This window comes from Notamacropus eugenii, chromosome 5 (genome assembly GCF_028372415.1).
Source record: "Notamacropus eugenii isolate mMacEug1 chromosome 5, mMacEug1.pri_v2, whole genome shotgun sequence".
NCBI lineage: Eukaryota > Metazoa > Chordata > Mammalia > Diprotodontia > Macropodidae > Notamacropus > Notamacropus eugenii.
The window spans coordinates 29,626,076-29,648,465 of NC_092876.1; the positions used below are offsets into that span (position 1 = coordinate 29,626,076).

At 48.3% G+C, this 22,390-nt stretch overlaps 1 protein-coding gene across 2 annotated transcripts; it reads left to right on the plus strand.

Moving 5' to 3' along the window:
* The first annotated feature begins 12,075 nt into the window (after positions 1 to 12,075).
* NOP53 (NOP53 ribosome biogenesis factor) lies at positions 12,076 to 19,720 on the plus strand. Of its 2 annotated transcripts, XR_011966889.1 has the most exons (14): positions 12,076 to 13,081; positions 13,402 to 13,466; positions 14,746 to 14,830; positions 15,516 to 15,718; positions 16,008 to 16,078; positions 16,789 to 16,884; positions 16,998 to 17,102; positions 18,026 to 18,193; positions 18,353 to 18,528; positions 18,618 to 18,816; positions 19,034 to 19,100; positions 19,332 to 19,408; positions 19,497 to 19,553; positions 19,642 to 19,720. XR_011966889.1 is itself a non-coding variant. In XM_072608168.1 (13 exons), exons 1-13 carry the CDS (start codon positions 12,699 to 12,701, stop codon positions 19,646 to 19,648), a joined length of 1,560 nt encoding a protein of 519 aa, XP_072464269.1. In that variant the 5' UTR covers positions 12,076 to 12,698; the 3' UTR covers positions 19,649 to 19,720. The 2 variants fall into 2 exon arrangements, 1 of the variants encoding a protein (XP_072464269.1); XM_072608168.1 differs by lacking the exon at positions 18,618 to 18,816.
* The last annotated feature ends 2,670 nt before the right edge of the window (positions 19,721 to 22,390 follow it).

Sequence of the window (22,390 nt, forward strand, 5' to 3'; positions counted from 1 at the left end):
CATCAGACCTGTGCCACTGAAACCCCTCACTGTAATAGCAGGGAGCAAAGTACAGGTCTTCTGCTTCCCCATGCTGTGGCTTTAGTCCCTCGCCAGTCCCCTAGCTGCAGGTACCTCCCGAGTGATCTTCTTCTTTCTCCAAGAGACAGACTACTCAGGAACACTCCCTCTTTCTCTAGAAGGCCTATAAAAGGCCAGACTTCCAAACACTCAAACTTAAGGTAACCCCCCCAAGAGCTAATACTCCCCAAGAAAGCTTCCTTTTCTGGCTAGGGATCATACTGCTTTGAATAGACTTCCTCCTCTAACTAGGAGACAGGGGACTAAGAACTATACTTACTGTCCCTGTCCAGTGAAAGAAATTAATTCCCCCTCCTGCCAAGGCAGCACATATCATCTCTTTTTTCTACTCCACCACAGCCTTGGCTGTTGTCTTCTCTTTGACTAGGAACATGGACAAGGCAGCCAGGAACTCTCCTCCTGGGCCTTGGGTAAGCAAACGCAGATACCATGTGCTTGTGCTCCAAGGTGCATAGGAATGCATCCCAGTGCTCTAAGCGGGCTCCTAGCTCTGCTACCTTTCTGTATCTCTCCAAAGAGAGGAAAGGTCAAAAGAAGCAAATAGGACCAGCTCAAAGGGGTGGCTTCTGCCATTCTCCCATAGTCCTCACTTTGGTTTCAAACTACTTTGAATCTTTCGTTGAGCCCAGAATGATTCAGAGGCAGCTAAATGGAGCAGATTCTGGGACCTCCACTGCTAATGAGATAGTTCCTGGGGTTTCATTAATTTCTTAAACAGAGAGGAAGAAGAATGAGATACAGGCTATGTTTATGATCTCCCTTCCGGAGTCAAGGTTGAGCAGACTGGGGTGGGGTGGGCCCAAAGACACAGGCAGCTGACTGGAGGAGTGGTCATCCTAGCCTGGAGAGGCTTGGGCAGTAGAGGGACCAATCTGGGATTCAGCAAGAAGGTTGTCTCCACCCAGAGTCGGAGAGGGCTGCCAGCTACTGGGAGCCTGTTGGCCACTGGACTGGTGATCCAGGGCCGGCGGCTTCCTGCATTTTGTTGTTTCTGAGAGACATATCCTTCCCTTATGCCTTGATGAGCCACTGGGCAGATGTGCTTGGGACCTTCTCCTGTCCACTCAAAAGAGGGAGGGAAGCCAGGCATGATGGGAGATAAAATTGATGGGATCTCAGGAGCACAGATTTAAAGCTGAAAGGGACTTTACAGTCTACACACACCCCCTTCCCACTTTACAAATGAGGAAACTGAGGCCCAGAAGTGTTAAGTGACTTGGTTAAGTTTGCAAGCCTTAGGACTGAACCCACCCAACCAAGCCTTGTTAGAAGAGTATCTCCAACCAGGGCGGGAGGACCCTGTAAATAAAGGATGATGGATTATTACATGCTGAGCATGTGGATCCATGGGTAGTGAGGGGAGATACTGAGAGAAGCAGCCATTTCAAGGAACAGGGGAAGAATCAAAATACAATTATAATCTATATTTTAATATTTCATCCCCACACTGGGACCTTGAAAAACAAGGGGTTGTTTATTTAGACGGTAACGGGCCAAAGCAGTTTGCAGGATTTGAGCACCCTCCTGTGGTCAAAGAGAATATTGCAGCTAGTTGAAAGGAATCCAAGCAGGGTCGTATAGACTTACCTGGTTTCGGATCAGTCAGAATGATAGACATTCTTCATCTTAGTTTTTCTTGTGTGGATTATCAGGTCGAACTCTTCCTGGGTGACTGTGAATCACATTTAGGAGGCTCTACAATGTTCTGGGAGCATATGGAGAAAAGCCTTGAGACTGAGGATGGCAGCCCGGGGAGAAGACTGGGGGTTGAGGGGGAAGGGAGACATCTGGCTGACTGGCTTGTATGAGTAAGTGGGTCATCCACAGGAATGGGTTATCCCAATCCTTTCCAGATTTTTCTGACTGGCTCCAAGTTGAGATACTCTTGGACAGTTTAGAAGGTATATGAACTTCAGAATCCTGATATAAATGACCAGATGGAACCCAATGTCAGTGGGCATGGGGTGTGCCAATGTGATTGGATGGATCTGTGTCTTTTAGATGATGAGTTTGGGTGAAATATTATGACTAGGGTAGGTTAAAGCTAGCTTTCATTCTGGATTTTCATCCTTAAGTAGTTTTTCTTTCCCACACAAGGATGGCATACAAATTCATGAAGTGTAATACATATATTTTTGCATTCTTATGTCAAAAAAATTTCGTTTCTTTCTAGTAGGCACTTGATAAATGTTTACTGATTGATTCAGAGGTAGCAGGAAGTCTCCCGTGTAGTCTGTCTATACCTTGTGTGTACAAAACGCTTACTTACATGTCATCTTCCCCAGTAGATTGTGAGTTCCTTGAAGACAGTGCTTTTGCCTTTCTCTTAGCACACTCAGCACAATGCCTGGCACACAGTAGGCATTTAATCCATGCTTCTTGACTTGACTTGATGGCTGTCTTCAAGTATCTGCAGGACTGTCCTGTGGAGGAGGGATCCCTTGTTCTGTTGGGCTCCATGAGGCAGAACTGAAAGCAATGGGTGGAAGCTGCAAATATGTCTAATTAAGCTTGATGTCAGAAAAATCCTTTCTACCAATCACAGCTGTCCATCCATGGAAGAAGCCATCACAAGAGTCAGCTGCTTCCCCCTCACTGGCAAGCTTCATGCACAGAGTAGCAGACTGGTCAGGGAGGTACGTTACTGCGGAGATTGCTTTGGGGAGTGGCTTTTATTAGTTTCGGTTCTTTAATCTCCACTGTAGTAAGGCAAGTCTAATGATGATGATGATGATGACCATAACAGAATTTACATAGTACTTCAGGGCCACTAGATGGTACAGTGGATAGAGTGCTGGACCTGGAGTAAGGAAGACTCATCTTCCTGAGTTCAAATCTTGCCTCAGACACTTACTAGCCATGTGACCCAGGGCAAGGCACTTCACCCTATTTGCCTCAGTTTCCTCATCTGTAAAATGAACTGGAGAAGGAAATGGCGAACCCCTGCAGTATCTCTGCCAAGAAAACCCCAAATGGGGTCATGGAGAGTCAGACATGACTGAGCAACGATAAAGTGCCCACAGGTTTACAAAGTACTCCATGAATATTATCTTACTGGTCCTCACAACCCTGGGAGGTAGGTGTGAGGAAACTGAGGCAGACAGAACCTTTGAGGGTCACACAGCTGTTAAGTGTCTAAAGCAAGATCTGAACTCGGGTTTTCCTGATGCTGGTCTGGCTCTATCCACTGAGCCATCGAATTTCATTCTTCCTTAATTGATTATCCCACTCACCCCAACAGTTGTTCCAAACTCTTCTCTCCTTAAGCCTTTCTTAGCACCCCTTTCCTCACTCCAGCTGAGGACTTCTCCCCATGCTTTTCTCTCCCCTCCATCACCCACCACTCTCTCCTCCTTTACTCTCTGATGAAGAAGTGACCCTTCTCACCAAGGTCATCCCCTCTGCACATGTCCTTGCTTCCTTCCCCTCCCATCCTCCCTAGCAAACTGCCTCCAAAATCATTACCTTCTCTAATCTTCAATCTCTCCCTGTCATTTTATTCCCTGCTGCCTAGAAACCATGCCAAGTGTCTACCATGTTTTAAAAAACCCCAGGCCCACTAAAACACCAAGTGCTAAAATAGCACCCTAAGGTGGGCAAATATTACATCATTTTATCCTCATGACAATCCTGGAAGGTAGGTGCTATTATTCTTCTCATTTTCCAGATGGGGAAACTGAGGCAGAGAGAGGTCAAGTGGCTTGCCCAGGGTCATGCAGCTGTTGTTTCCAAGGTTGGATCTGAATTCAGATCTTCCTGTGTCCAGGTCCAGAGGGCTATCTGCTGCACCACCTAGCTGCCTTTTCTACCCCACTAGCTATCATCCTACATCTCTCCTCCCTGTCACAGGCAAACTCATTGAAAAAAGCCATCCATAAAAAACAAAAAAACAAAAAAACTGCTTATTGGTTGACTTAACTGTTTTACTTTCTCATGGACTGGGGAAAATCTGTAAATTTTTGTAATGTCAAAACAAAAAGCATTGATAAAACTTGAAAACAATGAAATAAATGCTAATTGACGGTCAAAAAAAGAAAAGAAAAGAAAAAAGCCACCCATTTGTGTTGCCTTCTAACCCTTTTCAGACTGGCTTCCAACCTCATCGTTCCACTGAGGCTGCCCTCTGCTAAGTTACCAGTGACCACTTAGTCACCAAATCCAATGGCCTTTCTCAAGGCTCATTCTTCTTGACGTTTCAGTAGCCTTTGCTCTGGCTGATTATCTCCTGGATATTGCACTGGTTCATCGGGTCAGACGCGGCTCACTGATCCTTCTTCCTCTCCATGCCATGTTCTCTAAGAAGAGACACCTCCCTCCCCTCAAGGGATCTCCCCTGGCCTCATCCTCTTCTCTCTCTATACTCTCTCATCTGGCCATATCTTCAGCTCCTATGAACTCACGTAGCTTTCCCTACACAGACACAGCTGAGGCTCTCTCCTGGTTCTCCTTGATTTCTCTGGTCCTAGTCTCTCTCCTGACCTCCAGTCCTGAATCCCAGACCTACTGGATATTTCAATCTGGATGTCCCAAATATGGCCCAAAGAGAATTTGCTGTACTTCTCTCTCAAATTTACCACCCTTTCAATGGCACCACCCTCCCGATCATCAAGACTGGCAGCTTTGGGGTCATCTTCTTTTCCTGACATACGCAGCAATCACTGCCTTTAAAAACAGAACAGAACTGTCTCAGCCACCCACCCTCTTCTTGACTCATACAGGCACCACCCTAGTTCAGACCCTTATCACCTGTCCCTTGGACAATGTATGGATTCAATAGCCTGGCAGTTGATCCCCCCCATGTTTCTTCTTTTTAATCCATTCTCCACAGGTGCCCAAGTGATTTTCCTGCAGCCCAGGGCTGACCATGTCCCCCCTCTCAGAAACATTCAGAGGCTTTCATAACCCTAAGATCAAATGGAAACTCCCATGTTTGGATTTGAAGCCCCTCCCAACCTTCCTCCCTTCCTCTCTTCCGGGTCTCTCCATACCCCTTCATACCCTCCAGTCCTCATACACGCCAGCCCCCTGCACACAGTCTATGGCCCAATCTGACCTGGGTGTTTCTCAGCCAGGACCCTTCATCTTCTATCCCCACACTTTGCACTGGCTGCTCCCCAAGCCAGGGACTCAAGTTCCCCTACCTCTGCCATTTAAAATCCCTGCTTTTCTACAAGCCTCCTCTCAAGTGTCACCTTCAGCGGGAGACTTTTCCTGTTACCCCTCCACCTCACATCCCATCCCAAATCCTGGCCTGCTGCTACTACCTTCTCCTACAAAGTTCCCTAGTGTGTCCTCTATCATAAAGAAGATGCTGGAAGCAGGGAAGTCCTAGGCTGTTCTTGCTTGCCACAGAAATGAAGAAAGAAGAGAGAAGGGGAGGCTGAGTTTTGGCATTCAGCTGCCTGTGGCTCTCCCAGAGGAGTGATGAAGGACCATGGGAGCCTACTGCATGGGGAGCTCTCCCCTTCTTAGTCAGCTAGAGATAAGGGTTCGCTTTTGCTGCTGCTGACAAAAGCTGGTTCTCAGATGGGCTTCTGGCCACTGATTTTGGGAGTTGAGATTGTGCCTTGAAGTTCAAGGAAGACTTTCTCACTGTCGCTCTGGTGGGGGAAAGGGAACACTTTGTGGGAATTCCCACTGGCCTTGCAGCTGCTGGGATGGACCTGTGTTCTCTCTGCAGTGCCCCCTCCCTGCCCAAAGGGCCAGGATGAAGAGCAGCTCAAGGCAGCAGAGCTTGGAACAGGGAAAAAGTCAGAGGAATTCCCCAAATTCCGAGGCTGGTGGGAAGTCAGGAGCCTCAATCTGTACCCCTGGGTCTGAGGCCAGATTTGAACTCAGGTCCTTGACTCCACATCTGGGACTCTAACCACTCTATCCACCTAGCCGCCCCTTTGGGGAAGTCAGTCTGTCTTTCCTAGTTGGAGCTGAGATATTAGTGCCTGGAACATAGTAGGTATTTAATAAATGTTGACAGATTATCTCATTCCCAGCTGAAGAGCTCATTCACTCATGTGTTTTCTGGTACATTCTATTCCATAGAACTTGGCCAATTTGTTATTTCACTAGAATAAATAGATTTCCTTTCTATCTGCTATTTGTGAGGGTCTTTTGTGCAACCAGTATCTGGTAGGAACTAAGCTGGTGAGCAAAAGCTTACCCACCCCCTTAAGAGCAGTTATGGAGGGGAGCAGCCCTCTTTCTGAATCCATATCTGCGTCCCTAGAATGGAGAAATCTGAGAAGAACAGAGAGATAATTCTGTCCCCCAAACCTTCTCAGAGATGGAGCACTCAGCCTCAGTGGTCCTTCTGGGGCCACCCCAAGCTAGGGTGCTGATGGTTTGGGCACTACCCTTGGCTCTCCTGCCCTCTGCAGAGGGCCAGGTTTCAGATCCACCCCCATGCTGGGTCTATCCATGTAGATGACTCATGGACACATCTATCTTACATTAAGAAGAGACAGTACAGTGTAATGGTTAGGACACCTGACCTCAGGAGGAAAAACTTCCAGACACAATCAGCTCTGTGACCCCAAGTGACTCACTCGATCTCTATTTTCCCTGGGGCAGCTGGTAGACACCAGACCTCACCCCTTCGGTTTCCTCATCTGCAAAGGGGCAGGGGTGGGGGGAGAAGGTGGATTTAATGGCCAGTAAGGTACCCTCCAGCTTGAAATTTATGATTCTTTAATACAAAGAAAAGGCATCACCAACTCCTGATCTAAATGCCCCCTCTCTCATAAGTACACAAGCTTTCTGCAAGTCACAGATGGGAATTAAAGGTGTCTCAAGAGAAGGCTTTCCCAAACAGTATTCTACTGTGGACCACGTGTCTCCCATTTCACAACTGGCTGAAGGAGGTAGAGACTATAAAATCTCACTGTGCTTATATTGTTTATTGATTATAAAAAAGTAAAGCAAAACACCATATTTTCCATTTTCCTTTCAGAAAAGCAAAACACCAATTTAAAGACTCTTGAATGCAAAGTCATCAGATCATCAAAATCACTGAATTTCCTTGAAAGCCTTAACAAGAAAAATAATCCTAATCCATGCTCTCTGACCATAAATATCAGGTGAGGCCTAAATTAGGGAGGTGTATATTCACCACAGTGATGAAAGAGATTCAAGTTGAAGAGATTCTCTGGGGATAGTGAGGTTCTCCTGTTTGTGGATGACAATGGGTTGGCTACAAGCCCGCAGAGTGTCTTGGAAGAGAACAGAACTTTTTAAAAGAGTCTGAGCTGACTATCCATATAGGAGAGACCAAGTGGATGAAAAGCGTCTATTACCTAGATTATGACATGCATTTGGATAAAAACTCTAGGGTTTGTCCATCATCGGCATGTCTAGCTGGCACAAAGAGCACACACAGAACAGATGCACAATAAGCTGGGCCAAGGGTTGACCATGAGGACGTTGGGTTGAATTGCTTTTGAAAAACTGCATAGCTCCAGTAACAATCCCACGCTTTCCACAGAAACAAAGGCCTGTTGTTTAATGCCTGAATTCCGCTGGTGTTACTATTTGGCAGGGAGACAGGAAACATAAGAAGGAACTAAATATACATATTGCATGGAGGGAGGGGCAAAGGAAAGGAGCATGGTGGGTGGTTGGGAACAGGCTGTAACCTACCACCAATGAGGAACTCTGATAATACTAAGAGCTAGCACTTCTATAGCACTTTCAGGTCTGCAAAACTCTTTGCATATGAGAACTAATTTGATATCAAACACAGCCTTGGGAGGGAAATGTTCCAATTATCCCCCATTTTATAGGGGAGGAAACTGAAACACGAAGTGACAAAAGTGACTTGCCCAGGGTCCCACAGCTGTAAGCTTTGGAGGTAGGATTTTAACTTGGGTCTTCCTGAACCTGATTTGGCTAGTTTTATCTACCATGATAGTGGCCTGAGAACAGAGCTAAAAGATGTCACCTATCGCTACACCTAAGGTCACTAGGTGGTGCCATAGTGCACAGAACATCAGACCTGGAGTCAGGAAGGCTCATCTTCATGAGTTCAAATCCAGCCTCTGACACTTATTAGCTGTGGGACCCTGGGTAAGTCACTCCACTCTGTTTGCCTCAGTTTCCTCATCTGTAAAATGTTCTAGAGAAGAAAATGGCAAACCACTCCAGTATCTCTGCCAATAAAACCCCCATGGGGTTGTAAAGAAGGCTCAGACATGAGCGAAACAACAGACGACCACCGATCCCTGGGAAACAGTCGTTTCTCTTGTATATTCCCCATCTGCCGGTGCCCCCGGCCGTCTCATGCCATGCTTTGCAGTACTATCCAACATCTTCTCCCCACCCTGGCCCCATACACTCCCTCTTTCTATCTTTCTACCTTTCTCAGTGCCCCTGGAAAGGCGCCAATCAACTCTACTCCTCTATGGCTCCACTCACTATAACTTTCCCAATCAAAATTCCCCTCCCTTGCCACCATCCCCCAACATGTGTGGTCTCCCACTATTTCTATAATAATGATGATAATGACCAGAGCTAACATTTATATAGCATTCAAGCTTCAAAAAGTGCTTTACAAATGTCATCTCCCTCTAATCTTCATAACACTCATGAGAGTGTTCGGTGCTCTTACTGCCTCCTTTTTACAGATAAGGAGGCTAAGGAAGACAGAGGATAAGTCACTTGTCTAGGGTCACACAGCCAGGAAGTGGCTGAGGTCAGATTTGAACTCTAGGCTTTCTGATCACAAGTCTAGTTCTTTATAAAAGCTTTTCCACCTAAGCTTCCTGAAGGCAAGACTTTTCTGTGCGTATCTTTGGGACTTAGCACAGTCCTAGGCACACAGTAAGGGCTTAACAAATGTTGAAGTTTTTAAAAATTACTTTATTTATTAAGATAAGCTGGTCACACAGCGGGTATCCTGGCACATGGGGAAGTGAGGAGATGCCAGACGCTGGCAGGATGGGTGGGTGTACTGGGGCTGCAATCTGCACTGTTGGCAGGAACTTCCCAAATCAATGGAGATCCACTGGAGGGTTTGAAAGTCAGGAAAAGTTTCCCAACAATTAGAGCTGATCTTTGGTGGAAGGGACAGTAACCACCCCATTCCTGGAATGCAGCATCTGGAGGACCAGTCAATTGGTAATAATCCTAGTGGCCATATATATAGCCCTTTCGAGTTCGCCAAGTGCTTTGCAAACATGATCTCATTTGAGCCTCTTAAGGACCTGGGATGTAGGTGCTATTATTAATCCTGTTTTACAGATGAGGAAACTGAGGCAGATATAAGTTAAGTGACTTGCCTGGTGGTCTTCCTGCTCCAGGCCTGGCAGTTCCCTACACTGCACTCTGGAGAGGCCTTGCCATTTACTACATGACCAACCTTTCCCTGGCAGGCCATGTGCTGGGGGACACTGAACAGGTAGAGGTTGGCCTGTTCTCTTCACTCCCAGAACCGCTTCCTTGAGAGAGCCTCTTGGGCTGGAGGATGGAGCAGAAAGCCCTGACACTCTGGCCTCTCTGGGCTTTCCACTGGTTCTCCTTGTCCATATCTGACCGCTCCTGCTCCACCTCGTTTGGGCAGCATGTGACCGGGGGTGTAGCCATGGCTGTCCTGGGCCCCCTTCTCTTATCCTGTTATACTACCTCACTTGGGGATCTCTGGGGTTCCCTGTTCCAAGGAGCCTCAGATCTATTTGTCTAGCCCTCACCTCTCTCTAACCTCCAAACTTCCCTCTCCATCTGCCTATTAGATATCTCAAACACATGTCCAACTCGGCACAAATGGAACTCATTATTTTTCCCAACAAATGCTCTCCTCTTTCTAAATTTCTATTCACTGTAGAGGGCAACAGCATCCTCCCAGTTCCCCAGACTCACAACCAAGGCCCTCACCATCTCTCACTCCTGTATCCAATCTGGAGCCAAGGTCTATTGAGACAGCATCTCCCCAATGTCTCTTCTGACACTGGGCCCATGCCCTCATCTCCTCAGGCCTGGACTATGGCAGTAGTTGCTGGGGAAAGTAGGGGGTGGCTGCCTGTCTTAAGTGGGTCTCTCCACTCCAGGCCACCCTTCACTCAGATGCCAAAGTGATCTTCCTACATCTGACCACGTCACCACCCCCCTCCTAATCACCTCCAGGAATCTTGGGTCAATGGCCTTGTCTTTCCTGGAATGAGATGCTCCATCTCTCAGTTCTAGATGCTTCCAATGGCTGTCCCCCACACCTGGAGGACTCTCCCTCCTCCCCTCCCCATCCTGGCTTCCTTCAATTGCTAGTGCACATTCCACGTTCTAGGGGAAGTCTCTTCGGATCTCCCACTGCTGATCATCTCCAGGTCTGCTGTCTATGGCTTGTCTGTACATGGCTGTTTGCCATTTCTCCTCAATCGGATCACGAGCAGGGACTGAGGCTTAAGGATCTGATTTGGTTTTTTGCCTTTTTTGTATCCCAAGTACACGGTGTAGTGGCTGACATATAGTAGGTACTTCACAAATGCTTGTTAACTTGACTGTTTGTTTTCCTTGGTAGCTGGGCAGTGCAGGAAGAGAACCCAGAGCCGGGAATCAGGAAGAGCTGAGTTCAAATCCCTCATCAAACACTTGTTAGCTGGGCAAGTCATTTAACCTGGGAGCCTCAGTTCCCTTATATACAGTTGTTGTGAGACTAAAATGAGATATTTGTAAAAGGATTAACATCTATAAAGAGTGAGTGAATGGTTAGGTGGAGCCCTAAGAATAAAAGGTCACCAGTGGGTCATCTTGTAAAAGAATACAGGAGAAACCTCCAAAACTTGAAAAGGGGGCATAAACAGCACACTTCTGTTAACTACTGAGGCCACCAGTACTACAGAAGACAGAGCCCTGGGCCTGGAATCATTAGGACCCGAGTTCAAAATAATAACTAGTTGGGATCCTGGGCAAGCCCACTTAACTTCTTTTTGTCTCAGTTTTTTCATCAGTAAAATGAGGAAAATAGTCACCAGGTATGGGACCTGGACTCCAAAAAACAAACAAACAAAACCCTCTAAAACCCAGCTTCTGAACCTTCTCACACTAGATACGCACTAATCCTTTCAACTGTCTTTTTATGGTGGCTCTGACCCAGCTCAGCCTTCAATTCTCTGTTACCTCGGACCCAGCCCAGTCCTTCATTGTTTTTTACCTACGGACCTTGAGAGAGAGAGAGAGACCTTGAGAGCATCCTTGTATCACTTCTTCTGACCACTATGTGATCATTTGCCCTATGTGAGTTCTCCATGAAATAGTCTTTTTGGCAAGTGTACATTTTGCATTCAAACAAATGTGGCCAGCCCATCAGAGTTGCGCTGTCTGAAACATAGTTTGAATGGTTGGCAGTTCAGCTCCAGCAAGGACTTCAGAACTCAAGAACTTTGGATTTGACTGTGCAACATGGGAGACACAGGCACAGGACCGCTCAGCATGGCGTGCCCACATCAGAAAGGGTGCTGTGCTCTATGAGCAAAGCAGAATTGAAACAGCACAAAGTAAATATAGGATGCACAAATTTGGAGTATCCACCCCAAATATTCACACAGATTATCTGTGCCCAATCTGTGGTAGAGCATTCTGAGCTCATATTGGTCTGATCAGCCACAGTTGTACACACCGAAATTTTACTTTATCATGGTGATGTCATTTTGGTCCTCTTCGAGAATGAAAGACAACCACCAGCCTATGGACCACCCCAGCCTACTGGCCACTCCTTGACCTATCCAAATCTTCCCACAATCTTTTTCTCTATAAAACATCAGTCTTGTCCCTGCCAAATGCTCAGATTCTTAAAATCCCACAAGCTTCTACTGGTGATACAATAAGCCTGGCCCCTGACTGAAAGAAGGCTCAGGTGGCCACATTCTTTCCAGGCAGACCTGTGCCCTTTGCCCGGTAATTTTGGAGTTCTTAGCACTCCTACAGTGCAACAAGAGTATCTACCTCCTGAGGCTGCTGTGAGGATTAAATGAGATAACTGTAAAATGATTAATATAGTATACATTATTAATTGGCACAATATAGTAATATATTATAGTATTATAGTACAGCATATAAATATAACTATATAGATGGTACATAGTATATAAATATGACCATATAAATGCTTATTCCCTTTCCTGCTATGGAAAATTCATATTTCCAAATTTACGTTTGTATACTACAGCATGCTGTACAAATGTATGGATACAATTTGTATAACATGTAACAAGCATGAATCAGCAAATGTAAAGCCAATTCGTATAGTCTAGCATGCCATACAAATACGAACATACAAATGTAAACAGGAACTTCTGTTTCTGTGGCTCCTCTTCCTGACCCCAAGTGGGGTTTTCTTGGCAGAGATGCTGGCCCGGTTGGCCATTTCCTTCTCCAGCTCACTTTACAGAAGAGGAAACTGAGGCAGACAGGGTGAGTGACTTGCCCAGGGTCACACAGCTACTAAACAGCCAAGGCTGGATTTGAAATCAGGAACGTGAGTCTTGCTGACTCCAAGAGTATATAAAGCAACTATGCAAATATGTAACAAATACGAACATAAAATGTAAGTTCGAATTCTCATCTGTAGATCTGTAGTACAGCACAGTCACGGCGGTGACCAAGACTGTGAAATTTAAATTATAAAGCGATAATTTATGTTAACAAGTTACTACATTCTAAAACCCGAGGACACACAGGTTCGGACTAAGGGAGGAGCAAATAGCGTCCTCCTTTACCAAGATGGCGGCGGCAGCCGGAAGTGCAGGGATCGGAAGAGGCGCTTGCCGGATATCCGGGGTCGCAAGTGCGAGTCTCTTTCCTTTTGCAAGATGGCGGGTGGGGACGCCGGTAAGTGTGTTACAGGCGACTCGGGGTTCCTGGGGTTCCGGTCCGCTTCGGTGGACCCCGGAGCCGTAAGGCGGCGACGACGCGGGCCACGGAACAAGAAGCGGGGCTGGCGGCGTCTGGCGGAGGAGCCGCTGGGGCAGGAGGTGGACACGTTTCTGGAGGACGTGCGGCTGCAGGAGCGCGCGACCGGGTAGGCCCGCGAGGGGGGCGGGGCTCCCCGGGGGGCGGGGCTGGGAAGGTACCCCGGGTCGGAGACGCTCGGCGGGGGAGCGTCCGACGGGTACTTCCGCCCGGAGCCCGGGAGCCACCGAGCCGGGCCTTTCCCTGCTCTTCCGGTGCGTGGTCAGGAGGCGGGGGGCTCTTCGGGTGGTCCCTGCGGGGCCCTGGGGGCGCCGGCCTCGGGGAGCGGGACCCGGACCCCTGGGTGACCGATAGTCCGGCTGCGCCCCGGCACGAGTGTCCGGGGGTGAGATCCAGCACCCCACCTTCACCCACGCTCTCTTCCCCCAGGGGCCTGATCTCAGAGACTCCGAATGAAAACCTCTTCTTTGTGGACACGGGGCACAAGGAGAAGGGTGAGGATGGGGGGCAGAGGGGAGGGAAGGAGCCAGGAGTGGGCAGGCTGGGGGCCAGCCTGAAGGGGCTAGGGAAGAAGTGGGCAAGCCCGAGGCATCTCTAGTAGATAACCAATAAGTAAACATCGATTATGCACTTCCCACGTGCTAGGCAGATCTGCTAGGGATACAGAAAGAGGCAAAAGTCCGCAAGCATGTTGTTCGCAGAGGCTTGAGGCCACTGTGATGGCTTTTGTGAAAAGAAAGGCACCAAACAGAAAACCTGCTTCCCCAAGAGATGGATGTTGTGCTGCAATGGGAATGGGGAGCCCGTCTGTGCTGTGTTACTTTGTATCCACGCTGCTCTTCGCCCATCCTATCAATGTTCTACAAACGCTCTGAGAAAGTGATTACTTTGTAGCAGACACGGGTTCTAGGGAGTGGAAGGAAAAAGCAAAAACTGTCACTGCCTACAGGAAGCTTACATTGTAACACGGGCTGAGGAGTATAATCGGGAGAGAATTATGGGATGGGATTGGGTGGTTTCTCAAGGCCTCTTTTAGGTCTGATGTTTTGTGAATTTAAAAAGACGGTGCCCTAGAGAAGCTTGAGGCATAAAGGAAGAAATTGTAGATCTAGTAGCGACATTTGGAAAAAGTATTCTATCAGCACTCTTGAGTATTGAAGTCAGTTAATTTAAAAGCAAGAGCTGGTTGAATAAACGTAATTGTTTTTACTGACATTTAATGTTAAATTTCTAGTAAAGTATTTTGTGTTAAGGTAAAAGAGACAGGAAGAGTGTGGAGTGTTGCATTTAATGTCTAACTTGGTTGATGTGTTGGTTAGATTTGCTGAACTTTACTTATTCTTGGTCATAAAGGATGATTTGGGGGGGCATAGTAGGAAATGAAATTATAGGTAAAAGAGAGTAATAAAATACAGTTTAATAGGGGAAAAGGCAGTTCTGTATCTGTGCATGGGGAAAATTTCCTCTGTCTGGGGAGATGAAGGGGCCTTCTCCTTCCCCACCAGGAACTCCCCAGATTGGGGGAGCACTGAGGCCTAGGAAATGGGAGCTCACTGCCAGATCCTGGGGGCTAGGGAGGTCCTATGGGCTGGGGCAGGAAGAGGGAGAGATTGAGTTCCCCTTGCCTGGCCTGATGAGTTCAGATTGTTGTAGCTTCTCCTTGGGCAAAGGGCAGGGGAATTGTGATGTAGGAAGTTAGAGTGCAGAGTGATCTTGGAGTCCATCTGCTTCAGACCACAAGTGTTTCTCTGTTTGACTCTTCTTTCCCTCCAGACTTGAAGATAAATCAGAACCTGAAGAAGCCTTTTTGGACTGACCGGGTTTTGGAATCACATTCCAAAGTACCTTCCCCAAAGAAGTGAGTGCCTTTTTCTCCCCTTCCTCTGGCTCCATTCTCCTTGGGATTTCTTTGCTGGGAATGCTGAAAAAAGGAAGCTTCCTGGTCTTCCCTGCTCAGGGGAAATGTTTCCCCATGACCTGATACACAGACACAGGATACCCTTTTCTTTTCTAAACCACATTTTGTTATCCTATTTATACACCTTTATTTCCTACCACAGATGGCTTTCTGGCTAAGGGAACAGGCTGCACTAGACCTTGCAGAATGGGCAAGAGCTGGGAGAGGAAAAGGAGGAGAGAGGGGGTGAGGGCAGGGGACAGTTTCTGAGAGATATTGAGGGAGAAAGCAAATTTTCTTGAGAATAATGGTGGCATGTGCAGCATCCTTGGGAAAAGAAGGCCAGCACCAGCCTGGGGCATCCTGATCGTCAGGCTGAAAAGTGTAGATGAGATAGTGTGGGCCATGGAGAGTCCTGGCAGGTTCCCAAGCAGGACGTGGGACAAGAGCAGTAGCTCAGAAGAGAGTAGACGGTACCAGATGGGCAGCCTGCTGGAGTGAGAGACTCTGGGCGGAGTCATCAGAAGTCAGGGAACCAAGGCCATGGTCTGGGCCAAAAGGCATGAGGAAAATGGGTTTCCGGTTTTTCTTATACTTTTTCAGTCCCCTTCCCTCATCTCTCCTCTCATTGTCCCCTTCTTGGCAGCATCCTTGCCCACCAGATCCCCAATGGGAAGAAGCTGAAACGCAAGCAGCGCTTGTGGGAGCACTTGGCCCAGCAAGGAAAGCTGCCCCGGGATGTGCGAAAGGCCCAGGCCCGGCTGCTTCAGCCCCCAGAGCCAAAGACCAAGCCCTCTGACCCAGAGGAAACAACTGACCGACCTTTCTATGACCTCTGGGCTGAGGACAGTAAGTGAAGGAGGGATGGCTTGGTCCATGGACTTGACAGAAGCTCTTGGTTGAGATACAAAAAACCCTGGTTTCTGATTCCAGTGACTGGGTGGGCCCCCACAGCTCTTTGCCTCTGTCCCTACAGCTGGAGCTTTGGTTCACTCTGGGCCTTTACAGCTGAGTTGGAAGTCATTCTGGGGATGAGTTTGGAGGGAGGCTCCTCTCCCTTCTCTTCCCTTAATCCCTTGTCCCCACGATTCTCTGACACCTGGTTTTTAATCCCGTGCCCCCACTTCGTCCTTTCTAGATCCTCTGGACCGCCCCTTGGTTGGACAGGACACCTTTTTTTTGGAACAGACAAAGAAGAAGGGAGTGAAGGTGAGCAGTGTGTGTGTAATCATTGGCTGGGAGTGTGGGGGGAAGGGACCAGGAGGGTGGGGGAGGGGGCAGTTGGTGAGAAAGTGGTTGGGGAGTTGCTGTTACTGCTCTTGGTCCTTCATTCTCTAAGAAGACTGTGACATTTAAGTGAGGGAGGACTGTGCAGAGTCATCAGCCTCACTTTCTCCAGGGGTCAGAAATGGATCAGGACAACTGGAGATGACCTCTGGTTGGGGAGTGAGGATCATGGGGAAGAAGCAGCTGTGAGCAGCCAGGCAGGGAGAAAGACTTGGGTGCCTTTAGATCCTAGACCATGAGAGCTAAGGGGCCTTCTGGCCATCTGGGCCCCACGTCCTGTTGAAAATGCCTTTGTTTGCTACAGAGAGCCCGGGGTCAGGCACTTTTGCCCTTGGGTAGATCACTTCCCTTCTGAGCCTTGGTTTTCTCATTTGTAAATGTAGATTTGTAGAGGCTTTGGTTTAGATGATTTCTGCCACCTCCAGTGTTGTGAATCTCATTGCAAGCTTAGAGAAGGGAAGAGGTTTTGGCAGGGCCACACAGCGCATCAGCCAGATTAGACTCCAGCCCCTGGCTTCTTCCCCTGTGTTCTGGCGGCTGGCCTGCAGGAGGGATTAGGTGGTGTTGCAGTGAGCTCGCATCTGCATGTTCTGTCATCCCTTCTCCCCATCTCTCTCCTTCTCCTATCTCAGCGACCTCAGCGCCTACAGACCAAGCCCTCTCGGGCCCCAGCTGTGGAAGTGATCTCTTCTGGAGGCTCTTACAATCCTTCATTTCAGGCCCACCAGGTACCACCTCCCTTCTTGCCCTGGACCCCATAGGCTGGTCTTTGACCTAGAGCATGCTGGGGGCTGGCACATCCTCCTCCTCCTCACTGGGGATATCTGTTTATCTCTGCCAGGCCTTGCTTCTGGAAGCCCACAAAGTGGAACTGCAGAGGCAGAAGGTAGAAGAGAAACTCAGCCGTCAGCTGGCCTTCCCCACTGTGGATGAGGCCCCCACCAAGGTACCTGTTGGGGCTCCTAGCCAGCCAGCTGGCTGCTGTATCTGCAGTTAGGGACTCTGGCCCAGCAACCCTGTCCTCTCCTCACCTTCAACTGAGTCCAGTGCTCGACACTGTTAAGTATTTGACACACAGAGAAATCCCCCAGATATCATCCTTTCTGTCAGTGAGTTGGCTTAACTAGAGGGGTCTGCACCTTTCCAATTGATAAGTACATAGGGGATAATTTGGGACAGAGGGAGAGGGTGCTGACAGCTGAGGGGCTAGCGAGAGTGTCACTGGATGGGTGGAGAGCCAGCCTGGGGTCAGAACCAAGTCTGAATTTAGGGCTTCCCAACCCCCAACAGTTTTGTAAGACTGGATGTGCAGGTTTGGTGTGTGTGTGCATGTGTGCATGCGTGTGTAGATAGAAATTGAGATACAAAGAGATGTAGAGTGGCCTTGCTTACTGGGCATTCCCTATCCCAGAGAAACCTCAAATCTGGAACTCAAAAAGATAACTGAAATAAAAACAAGATGAAGGTGACCAGGAAAGCAGTGCTGTAGGAGGAGCTGGTGCGTGAATGGAGTTTTGAAGGAAGCTGGGAATTCTGGGAGGAGGGCAGGCGTGCAAGACCTGAGCTGGCCTGGGGTGGGTCACTTGGTTGGAATGTGGTGTGTGTCATGCATAGAGATGTAGCAGGTCTGGGGGTTAGGCTGGAACCATGTTGGGAAGCCTTTAAATTCCAAGCTGAGTAGTTGGTATTTTATTCCAGAGGCAGGAGGGCAGGGGAGTAGAGGCGTCAGACTCGTGAGTTGAGGAGACTTGGAGAGAGGAGAGCCTGGAAAGCAGGACCCCGTGGTGGAGACTCCAGTGGTCTGGGCCAGAAGCACTTGAGTGGTGGCGGGTGTGCATGTGCTTAAGCAGCCCCTGTGCTTCCTCCCAGGAGTCGGCATTCAAGGAGCTGTGTGAGGGGCTCCTCGAGGAGTCGGATGGGGAGGCTCCCGCAGAGCCAGAAAGAGAGGGGGATGTGGATTCCCAGGTGCTCAGACCCTCAGGCCCTGAGAAGAAGACGGAGCAGCAGAGGAAGCGGGAGAAGGAGGCCAGGAAGCTGGTGAGGGGCGGAGTGGGGTGACAAGTGTCTGCTTCTTCTCAGTCAATTCCACCTCGTCTCACTTGGTGGCTCAGGTACCCAGGTGGCTTGTGCAGGCCTAGGCAGGTCAGACAGGCTCTACCTTCTGACCCTTGGGCTTGGGGTCGGGGTTTCTTCTAGAGAGTCCAGCAGGCGGCAGAGCGGGCGGCGAGGAAGAGGCACCAGGAGGTGTTCCAGCTCCGAGGCATCAGGCTGCAGGTGGCCCAGCGGCTGGCAGAGCTGGCCCGGCGGAGAGAGAGACGGAGACTAAAGCGCCTGGCAAAGGACGAGAAACCCCGACGGCTGGGGCGGCTTAAGTGAGGAACTGGGGGTGGGGGTGGGGGGGTGTGCTGATTCATTTGCCCCAGTATTTCCTTGTTCAGAAACCTTTTCATACCTTCCACAGCCTGGCATTCAAGACCCTTCTGGCTTCCCATGACTCCTAACACATCTTCTGGTTCTGGTGGGAAGGGAAGAGTGAGAGATTTCTATTTCTCCATCTCTGCCACCACCAGCCCTGGTCATCCCCGGTGACCTTCAGACCCACCTGCCCCATGGTGCCCTGGGTGATGAGTCCCACCTAGCCCTGGGTCCTTTCTTGGCTAGTACGTTCAGGAGTCAGGGGGGAAGGAAAGGAGGTATGGGTCACTGGCCAGGAGAAAGTTTCCCTCCTTTTCTTAGCATTCTGAGGCAGTCCTGTGGGTCATGGAGAATGTTCTCTGTCTCTAATAAGATTCACAGAATTTCAGAGCTGGGGGGATATGAACAAGGGGACCCCCAGGGAAACATGCAGCTTATATCCCTTTCCTTCCTTCCTGCCAGATATCAGTCTCCAGACATTGATGTGCAACTCAGCAGTGAGCTGGCAGATTCCTTGAGGAAGCTAAAGGTATTGGGCCTAGGGGCAGGAGGGAGGAGGGCGAAGGATCCTATGCCCAATGATGAAACTCATCCTTGCACGCCTGAGGTCCTGCCCTGATAGTGGTTTGGTGAAATGGGCGACACTATGGGTCCCCTAGGCAGGCCGGGTTTGGCCTTGGCCTGGGGGCTGAGGGCACGAGGAGACTGGGCTGGGGATTACAGGACTCTTGGGTCCCCCTGACCCCTCTCTCTTTCCTAGCCTGAGGGGAGCATACTTCGTGACCGATTTAAGAGCTTCCAGCGAAGAAACATGATTGAGCCTAGGGAAAGAGCCAGGTGAGGGGTCCAGGTGGATGGGCTACACAGGGAGGGAGAGGGTCTGAGGAAGGTGCCTGATCTCTGAGCCTTCTCTGTCCATGCCCAGGTTTAAACGGAAGTACAAGGTCAAGCTTGTGGAGAAGCGGTCCTTCCGGGAATTCCAGTGAGTGTTCTCAAGCCCCTTTGCCCCCCCAGCCCAGTCTGTGGTTCCATGTCTAGTCTAACCATTTCATGGTTTCTTCTACCCACAGATTATAGCAGCAACTCTTTTGGATTCCTGCTCTGCTTGGCCTCTGAGGCGCCATTAAAAGCCCTTTGACCAATCCTCTACATACATCTCAGTCATCCTTGAGTCTGTCTTATCTCTCCTATAGGCTCTGGTTCCTGAGAGCCTCTGGACATAGGTTTTGTTCCCCTGGGAACTGCCGGTCCTTCCCATAAAAACCTTATCTTCTGAAGGTTGTGCTCAGCCGAGAGCCAGCCAAATGCTAAAACATCATCAAAAATCCCAATGAACGTATAGAAAAGAAAGCAGTGTTTGGGATAATTACCCAGAGGTCCAGGTCATGTCAGTCAAACAAGGGGAAGACTAGATGTAGGGGGCTACCTCAGTTTAGCAAGTGTTTGCCAGAATCTCAGTGGATACCCTTAGGTGGCTGGATGAGAGAAGTCTGGTCAGGTAGACTGACAGCTGCTAGAAGACTGGGAGTTCTAGCATCTGAGGCATTGGAGGTGACCATTGGAGGAGAGATGCCATGGTGTCCCTCTCTGAGATCTTCCTCACTGCATTGGCTTCCCTTCTAAGACCACTTTGTATTTGCTCTGAGTGGATCTTTTATGTGCCTGAATAATAGGGAAGGAAACCTTTTCTTTATCCTAATATCTCCAGCATTCACTACAGCATGTGTCACTGATCTGCCTGATAAATATTTCTGAGGGATTGATCCCAGTTTAGCACACAGGGAGATGGCTTAGTTGAAGCCTATGGGCACCACTGAGTCCTGTTTCTGCCTCTGAGGTCATACACACATTGATCTGGGGCCACTGTGGAGTTGACTTTTTATCACACCTATCTCCTTGCCAGTCCTTTGGCTTTTTGTTGAGTTGGAGTCCCCATGTATTTTGAGGGTGCAGATAGATTTGGTGATTTAAAACAATTTACTGAGTCCATGTAAGGTGGTTGGCTTTTATGAGGAACATCTGGGCAGCACCAGGAGAGGTGGTATAGAAGATAAACACTCAGCCTGAGTCTTCCTCAGGTGCCTTTTACTGGCTGGGTATTTGTCTGGGCAGATAACTCCTCATGCCCTGCAAAGGACTGGAGCCCCTCTTGTCAGGGAAAGGCATTTCAGTCACTGCACCCCAGCAGATGCCCCCCTGAGGAGAGGAGAGACCCTGTGCCTGGCGGACCAGATGACTTCTGGAGATATCCCTATAGGTCACCAGTGGCAGCAGGTGAGAGTTCACCTGACTGTGAGTGTCCTCCAGGCAGCTTCCCAAGTGTACTGATGTGCTTTCTGGCATATTTGCCTTGCATGTGGAGTCTCTGCATGTCTGCCCTCTCCATGGGTGTTGGGATAACCTATGGGAGGTGTACCCACCTGTGAATGGGATGGGGACTTCTGAACTGAGTGGTTGGATGCTGGGCAGAAAGGCCTACATGGGAAATGATAAGGAACCCCATGCAGGCTGCATACTGATGGGAATGTTTAAGGCCCAAAGAGAAGAAAGGACCTGTCCAAGGTCATGCAGTGAGGTAGAGGAGCATCCGGAGCCTGAGCTCTGGTAAACAGTAGAGTCAGCATTTCCTTCAGGGGCCTGTTTCCCCAGGCTCATTGGGTGTACAGTCCCCTCAGCGACTCCTAGGGCCCTTTACCTGCAAAAATCACTTTCCTTTAGGGACTATTTACATTTTCTTGCCTTTTTGTAAAAAAATAATTTATTTTTAACAATGATTTAAAGTTTTTTAAGTTATGAATTCTTCCCCTCCAGCCCCTCCTGTCCCCATTGAAAAGGTAACTGGTACGATATAATTACACATGTGAAGTTATGCAAAACATTTCCATATCAGCCACGTTGCAAAAAATAAGAAGCATTTTAAAAGTGAAAAGAGTATTTCAGTCTGCATTCTCAGTCCATCAGTTCTCTGGAGGCAGATTTCACTTTTTGTCATGAGTCCTTTGGAAATCGTGTTGATCATAGTAGCAGGTCATTCATTGTCGTCACACACGGCTGCTACTTGTATTATGTTCTGGTTCTGCTCACTTCACTTTGTATCAGTTCATGTAAGTCTGGGTTTTTCTGAAACCATCCTGCTCATCATTTCTTACAGCACAGGAGTATTCCATCACAACCATGTACCACAGCTTGTTCAGCCATTCCCCCGTTGATGGGCATCACCTCAATTTCCAATTCTTGGCCACAAAGAGAGCTGCTGTAGATATTTTTGTACAGATAGGTCCACATCTTTTTTCTTTGATCTCTTTGGGATACAAACCTAGTAGTGGTGTTGCTGGGTCAAAGGGTATGCACAGTTTTATAATCCTTTGGGCATAGTTCCAAATTGTTCTCCAGAATGGTAGGATCAGTTCACAACTCTAGCAATAATGCATTAGTGTTCCAGTTTTCCCACATCTCTAACATTTATTATTTTCCTTTTTTTTGTCTTAGTAGCCAATCTGATAAGTGTGAGGTGGTACCCCAGAGTTGTTTTTAATGTCCGTTTCCCTAATTATTAGTGATTTAAGGCATTTTTTTAATGTGTCTTTTGATAGCTTTTATCTCTCCTTTGATCATTTATCAATTGAGGAATAGCCTGTATTTTTATGAATTTGTTTTAGTTTCATCTATATTTGAGAAATGAAGCCTTTATCAAAGAATCTGTAAAAAAAAAATCTGTTTCCTGTTTTTTTGTGATGAACTTTACATTTTCTATCCTATTTGATTATTCAGTGTTTATTAATCAACCACTACTGTGTTCTGTGGGGCAACTAGATAGTG

What these genes read in the sequence shown, in the direction of transcription:
- NOP53 (XM_072608168.1), top strand. Translation starts at nt 12,699, where the DNA reads ATGTTAACAAGTTACTACATTCTAAAACCCGAGGACACACAGGTTCGG. An exon ending in TGACCTCTGGGCTGAGGACA is followed by an intron (nt 15,719 to 16,007) that starts GTAAGTGAAGGA and finishes CGTCCTTTCTAG; the next exon opens with ATCCTCTGGACCGCCCCTTG. An exon ending in TGGATGAGGCCCCCACCAAG is followed by an intron (nt 17,103 to 18,025) that starts GTACCTGTTGGG and finishes GCTTCCTCCCAG; the next exon opens with GAGTCGGCATTCAAGGAGCT.